The 10,527-nt window shown below is 41.7% G+C and overlaps 1 protein-coding gene across 1 annotated transcript in view; it reads left to right on the top strand.

Annotated features, from left to right (window-relative positions):
* Nucleotides 1-10,409: 10,409 nt before the first annotated feature.
* Nucleotides 10,410-10,527, top strand: part of LOC308163787 (ankyrin repeat and SOCS box protein 3-like) — a gene marked incomplete at both ends in the record, with an annotated part of 2,377 nt that continues 2,259 nt past the window's right edge. The window contains one exon of the mRNA XM_080537975.1: nt 10,410-10,527. This exon is cut by the window's right edge and continues 33 nt beyond it. Coding sequence (XP_080394101.1) covers nt 10,410-10,527 — 118 coding nt within the window.

Raw genomic sequence — 10,527 nt, 5'->3', positions numbered from 1 at the left:
CTTACAAAAAAGTTGAATGGTGGAGGGGTAAAAGCACAGCCGATGGGACAACATCATGCCAGTCACTCTACAAAATTGGACTATAACCGAATGGCAAAAAATAATCCCTTAATGTAAAAAATAATCTCTCTCGTATCCATAATTGTGTTTTGCAGGAAATGTGTTTATTTGGTTTTACTACAAAGCATTACGTTTAGTACAATTTTGTAGATTTTTTGATTTCATGTTGTGATTCTGGGGTATTGTGTGTGGATTGATGGCAAATTATTTTAATTTAATCCATTTTAAATTGATTCTATAATACAACAAAATGTGGGAAAACTGAAGGGGTCTGAATACTTTCCGCACCCACTGTCCATATGCATTCATTCATTCAACACCTACATACACACTTACATGACACCTGACACAAACATAGGCCTACATATCCCCTCATAAATTGTTATTATATCACTTTCATCATCTTCCTCTGCACATATGCAAGTCTGTCATTTAACCCAGTAGTCATTCTGTTATTTCAAATCCAGTGTAAATAAGATTCTTAGATTCTTAAATCCAGTGTTAATAAGATTCTTAGATTCTTAAATCCAGTGTTAATAAGATTCTTAGATTCTTAAATCCAGTGTAAATAAGATTCTTAGATTCTTAAATCCAGTGTATACAACAGTCTTAGATTCTTAAAAAAAAAAAAGTAGAACTCTGGATTGAAAATGAACATAGTATTACATTATCTGTCAAGTATTACATTATCAGTTTAAAAACAAAAAAGACCCACCTGAAAGTGTAAGAAATTCCCAATAATGTAATAAGGTATTACATTATCAGTAAAAATGTTATTACAATATCAGTCAGGTTATTTTATTACATTATTGGTCAATTATTACATTATTGGGTTTTATTACATTTCCGATGGAGTTAAGTGGACATTTTATTACATTATCAGGTGTTATTACATTATCAGGAAATTATTACATTATAGGGTGCTACAAGGAGGTTAGATGTCATCCAGGTTTTTATTTCGAGCAGGCAGTTGATGAGGGACTGGGGGGGGAGCGGAGAGGATGGGGTGGAGCTGAGGTAGATTTGGGTATCGTCGGCGTAGCAGTGGTAGTTAAAGCCGTGACGACGGAGGATCTGTCCGAGTACAGAGCCTTGCGGGACGCCTTGGTTGACTGGGGCTGGGGGGGAGCTTGAGCCGTGGATGGAGACAAACTGTTCCCTGTTGGAGAGGTATGATGTGAACCAGGAGAGGGCTGTACCAGTGACACCCAGGTGGGTGGAGAGGCGGTTGAGGAGGATGGTGTGGGAGACAGTGTCGAAGGCAGCAGAGAGGTCCAGGAGGATGAGGATACTGATTCCATTGTGTGTGTGGTGTGCGCCGATATTCCCAATACAGCACACCACATACATAAAGATTAGGGATGCACGATATTATCGGCGCCGATATTTATGGGAAATTAATGTTATTAAATATTTATCGTTTTATTACATTTTAGCCGATATAGAGCCGATAATATGAAGCCAGAAATATTTCCAGTTCCGGTTGTCACGCTCATGATGCTGCGCCTGCGTACAGCCACGCAAAGTAGAGACGAGAGCGAAACATGGCTTCCCCGGTGTGGACATTTTTCAGAGTTTCTGAGGCAGATAGTGCGTTTGCAATTTGCAATACATGTTCGGCAAAAGTTCGGAAAGGAGGGCAAAGGTCTACGAGTTACAACACAACGAATCTCATAAGTCACCTGAAGATTCACCATTGCAAGCACGCTGTATGGAAGGAATATGATTTTGGCATTGAATACAGCGATGAGGGAACGAAAACAGTTAACAGAAACGCGTGTCGCAGAAATGCTTCACGCGTGTCGTATATGCACATAATATGCGCACAATGCATATATGGGCTACACCACTCGCATACGTGAAACCGCTATAAATAGCTCTCTTAATATGTATACTTTGAGGAATTGATTCATTGTTATTGTTGTCCGGAGGCTATCGGTAATCGGCTATCGGTTTACATGGCTTGTAAATATACTTTCGTTTTAGGACGTGTTCAAAAGCAAGGACTGTGTGATCATCTAATTATGTGTAGTTATGTGTTTTTAGCATGTTGATGTTCTATCAGCATGTTGTGATGTTATTAAAATACAGTTGAAACTTTCGTAGTGCTGTGCTTTGTTAGCCGCTAGCTGTTAGCAGCATTTATTTCCGGTTTCCTGGATGACAGCCTTTCTTACCTTCAGGTGTGCATGAACTACAGGTTATCAAATGTGAAATTATATCTGTTCTCATATCGCTTATGATATCGGTTATCGGCCACAGGGAAGCGGGTAAACATCGGTTATCGGTTAGAAAAAATGCATATTGTGTATCCCTAATAAAGATCTGTCGTTACGACAGTCTAGAGCAGGGGTAGGCAACCTTTTTGATATGAAGTGCCATTTTAAAATGTTCTTGTTAGTCAGTGTGCCAACCACAATATCAACATTAATTATGACTCGACATCAAACCAAACCAAACAGACCAACTGATCTGCATGAACAACAATTTTCAGCAAAGAGCTATGTATGCAAAGCCATGTATGCTAAATAAACAGGCCTAACAGTCAACTAACTGAAACTTGAACAAAATGACCAACATAACATCTAAGACAACTAAACTTTGTGATGCGTAGCACAACTTTAAGCAAATTGGAGCGCTCAATTTCTACCAAAGTTGCAATGCTAACTGCGCTCCCTATGGTTATCATTTTAATAAGTAGGCCTAACTGGATGGTGATTATACAAGGGTCTTACTTGTATGAATTATACTTTATATTTATATAATTATGTGGTTGTTACTTACATTTTATTCTTTTATTCCAACCACAACAAACTTTTTTTTTTGGTTGCAAAGAGCTATGTATGCAAAGCCATGTAAACAGTCCTAACAATCAATGTGATCCCTGGCCCTGTTTTCCTTTGCTCAACTCCATTATCTGGGGGTGGTACTTGGTCACTTTAACTAACATGGCATGTCATTCACATCTACGCTCTCATCAAGTGCGAGGCTAAACACCGTCGCATCTTTCAAACCAGCGGTCTGCTGCGCTTTCACGTTTTCTGCCATTTCTCCTATTCTTCGTTCCACACTTCTGGCTGACACTGGAATGTCTTTTATTCTTGATTTTATTGTGTCTTTGTTTGATAAGCCTTCAAACAAAACATCTGAGCTACAGAGGAAAGCCTCCTATTATTCTCCATCAGTGAATGGCTTTCCACGTTTCGCAATGCAATGAGCAATGCGAAAGCTTGCTTCAGTTGCGTGATTTTTAGCAGTGGCAAATGCTTTAAAGGTGCTGGCCTGCTTCCCATACCTTGACACAGCACGTCTTATTGATTCGGCCTTGTCTGTTTCATCCTTGAACGACTTCTGATGTTTGGTCTCTTAATGCCGTTTAACGCTTGAAGTTCGGCAAACAACATTCTCGTGACATAGGACACATACAGCACGGTCTTTCTGGGACACAAAACCCCACTCTTATTATATATTATTATTATTATATTGTTATGTGTGCTTAACAGTAACACTTGTATCGAATCGAATTCAGAATTTTACTTTGAAAATTGGCGCAAGAAATACGGCTCTCGTGGAGTGGAAGAGAGACTAGGGCTGCATTCGTAAATTCGCCCTGAGAGCGCCGGAGCGTCCCTGAGACCGCCTCTAGACTCTAGTCCAATCAAATTACTTGGTCCCATTATGACGTTGAACCCAGTGTGCGCGAATTTACGAACGCGGCCAACATAAAATAAAACAAAAACATTCTCCCATTCTCGCACTTATTGCTTGTGTGCCACTGTTTAAGCTGTCGCATGCCACTGCTGGCACGCGTGCCATAGGTTGCCGACCCCTGGTCTAGAGTCTCGTTCCCCAAGCCAGAAATATTGCGTGATCAAACGTGATCTAACGTAGTACCCTGATTAACCTGTACGAGGCAGCCATGTGCGACAGGGCAAATAAAGTGCTGAAGAACGAAAAGAAGAAGTCAGCTCGCTTCTTGATTGGCTACATTCCATCCACGACACAATCGGACTCGGGAGCAGGGTTGCCAGATGGGATTGACACTCTCTAGGATAACCAGTCTAAAACCACTAATTCCACCAAAAAAAACTAGCCCATCTGGCAACCCTGCTCGAGAGTTGTCAGGAGTCGGGAGTTGCCCACACACAAGAGGACTTTTGATCGTAAACATTGAACACGTTTAATATTTACGATTGTCGGCCCCGACCACTTTCCGAGCAGATTGTCGGGAGAAATTGAATCTTAAAACACCTCACACCACAGGATAATCTTGTAGGATAATCTTTAGAGCCATCCGATAATCGGGCATTTGCTGTCCTTGGTCGGAAGGAGGGAAATCAGCCAGATTATCTTTATGTGTGTACCAGGCTTTACAGAGAAAATCCCCATTCATAGTTTTTCTTTGTCACTTCACTTGCTTCACTCATACCGAACCGTGGGCCAACTGAAATTAATATTCTTACTTCCCCTTTACATTGTGTGAGTCTCCATTTTCATTACGGCCAAGAGCCGGTTATGATCATTTTTATATGTTATGATTATGATCATTTGTTGTCGTCATACAAAAATTGTCTTTTTTCATTGGCAATTTTCATTGTGCTATTGAAATTCTTGGTGTGCTACCAAATTTTTCAACATGGTAGCACAGTGCTACCTGGGGAAAAGGTAAGCGTCAAGCCCTGCTTAGCTAGCCAAAGCTTTTGTTACGGTATGTTTACAGGGTTTTTCCTGGCTCAAAATGAGGCGGAGGTGGTACCACAGGCGTTTGACATCGGGGGGACCCATGAAGCGGGGCTGTCTGGGGGTCCTCACACGAGCATCAAACACTTAATTTCTTGCATTCTGGTGAATTGATATGGAATGGAATGGACTTTATTTGTCATTGCTACAGTACAGGTACCAAACAACGAAATTTAGGAGGGGTGGCTCCCACCCCTCCACCAATTTGTGCCTTTTCTGCATCAATTTATGGTGGAAATGTCATTATTTATGTAAAGGATTACACAATATTCAGGCACCAGATGACCATTCAAAATATAATGCAATATAAGGCTCTCAGGCATTCTGTACTTCCAAAGTCGAGAGCTAAAGCAAATAATATTAATAATTTAATTTGACAGAATACATGCTACTGAAAACAGCTGGTTGACTGTCCGCTGTGAAAAAGCTTGTCCGTAACGTCCGTTACACTCTGCGGAGCTCCTGTAAACAGCTGGTGGGGAACAGCGCTGGACCGGAAGCTAACCAGCCGTATTAGTAGAAGTGAAGTGATTGTGCATGTAGTCTGATTATCATTATTCATGATCGCAGAGAATTCAGCTACATTTTCAATTATTAGTTCTATTCTGTCATGAGCATCAGAGAATGACTGACAGGCCGGTAGAATATGAGAATGGGATCATTTGAATAATATATTCTAATATATTAGCCTATAAGCGTGTGTGTTTCATGCAATACCATTATTGCATGAAATGGTCAACATTTGAATGTTGTCAGCTACGAAGCGGATGTGTTTACTAGAACATGGAAATGCAAACGCTAATCACATTATTGCATTACAATTGTCATATTGACTCAAGTAATGCAGGAAAAAGTGGAAAATGCTATTGTGGGATTGCATAGTAATTTTCAGTTCAGAATGAACTTTTTTCAGAATGAACTTGCATACCAGCTACATGAAAATTAAAATGCAAATCATATGATTGCATTTGATTTTGAATATTGACCGAAAGAATGCGTGCAAAAGTGGAACAAGCAATTGCAATCTCAAATTGCATTAACATTTGAATTAAGTCCACTATATGCTTCCATACACTGGTAGCACTGACTTTACAACAGGGCAATTACACTCACCAATAACAAAGACTTACCATCCACCTCACTGTCTTTCATCTCCACTCTTCCTCTGTCCTCTTCTTTTACCATCACTCCCTCCTCTCTCATTTGGTCTCCTCCATCCTCTTCTTTTACCATCACACCATACTCCTCTACATCTTCTTCCTCCAGCTTCACTGCCACCATCTCTGGACCCCACTGTGGGCTTTTCAGGGCTGGAGAACCACAGCCAGATCCGGGGGACTCGGTGCATTCTGGTTCATACATGGTTACATGAGCTGAAGAGGACCTGCGGCTAGAAACACTGGAGGCACAAACAACGCAGGGTCGATTAGAAATGACAGACAAACAGTTCACTGAACTCCCATTTAGACTGACAGGACACGTCCTGCAAATGGACATGGATTACTGATTTCATTTGTTGTAATTAAAGGGTCTGGAAAGTAGACATTAAATGGTTCCAATTGTATTTTGTTTCCAGGAAAAATGTTAACACAAAATAAATGGAAATAAGCTTCTTGTTAGGCTCAACTTCCTGGTCAGACAGTTCCGAGGGCTGTATGGGCGTGGACTTTGCACGCTTGACTGGCAGCTCCCTTTCAAGCTAGCTTGCTGCGATATCATACATGACATTCATCTATTAGATGTGCTTATAGTTCTGCCCTTTAATTACCAACTGTTTAGCTGCTGTTGAAATGTGTTACTGAGCTAATTCAATTACAAATCGACTTATTAGTCATGTAACTGGCAGTATGATTCATCATATCAATTCAATGACCACCATTTGCATACTTGACACCTGGCACCCTATGGTGAATTATTGAACACAATACTTGTGGACAGGATTCACAGCATGTGTGTGACTTACTGATCAGTTGGAGCACAATGGTGTTGCTCTCGTCTTCTAATTTGCTGCTGTATTGTCACAATATCCGCCATGTTTAATTTCTTTCCACACTGGACGTAGCACTGGCGCATGTCGTCATGACCACAACCATGTTTGGTTTGCCCAGAGATTTGCCCTGCCGCTGTCCTTCCTGCAAAAGTGGAACAAGCAATTGCAATCTCAAATTGCATTAACATTTGAATTAAGTCCACTATATGCTTCCATACACTGGTAGCACTGACTTTACAACAGGGCAATTACACTCACCAATAACAAAGACTTACCATCCATCTCACTGTCTTTCATCTCCACTCTTCCTCTGTCCTCTTCTTTTACCATCACTCCCTCCTCTCTCATTTGGTCTCCTCCATCCTCTTCTTTTACCATCACACCATACTCCTCTACATCTTCTTCCTCCAGCTTCACTGCCACCATCTCTGGACCCCACTGTGGGCTTTTCAGGGCTGGAGAACCACAGCCAGATCCGGGGGACTCGGTGCATTCTGGTTCATACATGGTTACCATGGTTACATGAGCTGAAGAGGACCTGCGGCTAGAAACACTGGAGGCACAAATAACGCAGGGTCGATTAGAAATGACAGACAAACAGTTCACTGAACTCCCATCTAGACTGACAGGACACGTCCTGCAAATGGACATGGATTACTGATTGCATTTGTTGTAATTAAAGGGTCTGGAAAGTAGACATTAAATGGTTCCAATTGTATTTTGTTTCCAGGAAAAATGTTAACACAAAATAAATGGAAATAAGCTTCTTGTTAGGCTCAACTTCCTGGTCAGACAGTTCCGAGGGCTGTATGGGCGTGGACTTTGCACGCTTGACTGGCAGCTCCCTTTCAAGCTAGCTTGCTGCGATATCATACATGACATTCATCTATTAGATGTGCTTATAGTTCTGCCCTTTAATTACCAACTGTTTAGCTGCTGTTGAAATGTGTTACTGAGCTAATTCAATTACAAATCGACTTATTAGTCATGTAACTGGCAGTATGATTCATCATATCAATTCAATGACCACCATTTGCATACTTGACACCTGGCACCCTATGGTGAATTATTGAACACAATACTTGTGGACAGGATTCACAGCATGTGTGTGACTTACTGATCAGTTGGAGCACAATGGTGTTGCTCTCGTCTTCTAATTTGCTGCTGTATTGTCACAATATCCGCCATGTTTAATTTCTTCCCACACTGGACGTAGCACTCGTCATGACCACAACCATGTTTCGTTTGCCCAGAGATTTGCCCTGCCGCTGTCCTTCTCTGCTGTTCCTGTAATCCAATCACTGAGCTGCTCTTGTGACCACCTGACTCACATCCAGGATGTGATTGGTCCGCCCTAGCGCGGCCTGTGGTTGGCCTTTGTTGAGAGGAATTCCTACCATAGCACTCTTCGATCTTGACCTCTTGACCTCTAGTCTTGACCTCTGAACTGGCGTTACTGTCACTATCCATGTCATTCGGTGCTTCAGAGAGTCGATGCCCCTCTTTAAGAGCATGTGCATCTTGCCCTGAGGCATTTGTGCTGAGCATCTCATCTTTGGCCTTTTGGTTTTTGATGTAGTCCCGTAAAAACCTATCCCACGGTGTGTCGTACTCTTCTTTAATGTTGGGAGAGTGATGGTTCCTACTGTGGGTGGGAGGTGGTGGTAGTGGTGGTGGCTGGAGCCTAATAAGATTGTCCTTCCGGTGGTTCTGTCCTTCTGTCTCTGCATCAGAGGACCCAAGGTGTGTCCTCTGGCTCTCTGACACTGAATAAGCAGAAGCATCCATCTCACTGCCCAGATGGAGAGTTAACAGTGCAGGGAATCCTACCAACACAGATGATCAAAATATTAAAACAGTGACGGAATTTCATCAAAACATTATACTTTTTTATTTATTTTTTTACCAGAATTGGAAAACAGTGGCCAAGCTACTGTTAGGTGCATATATATATATATATATATATATTTGGACTGACAGAATTGTTGTTATTTTAGCTGTTTACCAAAACATATTCACGTTACAGTTATAGAATGAATATGACTCTCAAATACCCTCTTTAATTTGAGGGTATTCACATCCAAATTGGAGGAAGGGTTTAGAAATTACAGCTCTTTAATACGTGGCCCCCTCCTTTTCAAGGGACCAAAAGCAATTGGCCCAATGACGTGACATGCAATGTTGATGTCCAAACCCCTTTATGAAGTAAAAATAAGGAAAATGTTCATATAAAAAAAAACTTTATTGAATATATTAATCTCTGTTTATTAAATGATATGAAAATGGTATGAGGGTATTACAAAGTTTAAGAATGATTAGACTCTTGTGGCGGATTTTCTTGTACCTGTGTACTCGAGCCCGTCCCCCCGAGCAGCGCTGCTAGCCTGCTAGCTAACGCTCTGTGTCCCAACACAGCCTGCTAGCCAGCTGCCTCGCTACACTGTGAACATGTAGTAACATCATCATAATAATGTAATATGTTGTAATATAACGCAGCACATTTACACACAGCAGCAATTTAACAGCGGTTAGGCGAGGCTGTGAGGTAACACTGTGAGTGACGGAAGCTAACAAAGCTACCTCACAGCAACACTGCAACTCCTACCGTCAGGTCGGCGCCTCCGTTGTTGTTCAAGCTAGTGTCGCTTTCCCAGTCGTTGTGTAAAAAATGAACATGTTGTAATGTTTGCCCTCTGGCACAGTTATAAACTTAATAAATGACTCGTGTTGTCTTCGGTCTCAGCACTGTGTACGTTTACTGATCCACCATCTTTGTTTCACATCCGGTTCCTTCTTCTTCTTCTTCTGTTGGGTTTAACGGCAGCTTGCATCCTTCGCGTTGCACTACTGCCACCTTCTGGATTTATCCAATTCCTACATTGTCCATTTCGTCACAGTCTCCCTATCAGTCAGTTTCACTATGTTTCAATTTAAAGACCAGGTCTTTGTTGCTCCTAGTGTGGATAACCATCATTTTGTTTGCACATTCAGATAAATAAAACAGTTTGAACGTGAACCCGTGCCTGCCGGAGTTCATATTAGGTAAAAAGGGGAGGGTCTAAGCAGACGCTCTGATTGGTCCTAAACTACCATGTGACATTATACGGAAGTTGTTGAAATTGGGCGGCTACATCTGTGTTTTGTTTTGTTGATGTTGCCAAATAAACAGGACTGGCAAACACTTCACTTTGCATAACTGGATTCATATGGTAAACCCACGTTGATTTAACATGAATTCCTTTTTATTACAACTCTGAAATAAGTATTGCATTGCTATAAGCCACCTTCTACGAGAGACGTGATTGCCTTGTTGTATTGAGCTCAAGCGACAATCATTGAACCGCACACCTAGCCTGCTCGCCATCTGGCTACCTAACCAAGTAGTTCTTATATCAGTCAGATACCAGAATTGAATTGGACATGACATGAGGTGTTCACAGTTTACGAATAGTGTGGAAACGTATAATTGAGCGATCATCATTACCCCTGTCTGTTTTATCATAGCCTGCATTCCTTGCTTCTCTGAACCCTCCTGTCATCGCTCTCTCTCTCTCCATCTCCTCTTTCTCCACTTCACCACCTCTCCTCTCTTATTTCAGACTTGGTTGAGGGTGATAGGATGGACTTAACTGAGTGTTACGACCTGGTGCGTTCTCTGATCCAGAGGGGCCTCAGCGTGGACAGTAGAGACAACCGTGGCTGGAACGCGCTCCACGATGCTGCGGCGCTCGGTGCAA

The sequence above is a fragment of the Nansenia antarctica genome (assembly GCF_963989245.1).
Source record: "Nansenia antarctica genome assembly, chromosome: 8".
Lineage (NCBI taxonomy): Eukaryota > Metazoa > Chordata > Actinopteri > Argentiniformes > Microstomatidae > Nansenia > Nansenia antarctica.
This window is presented reverse-complemented; position numbering and strand designations above follow the sequence as displayed.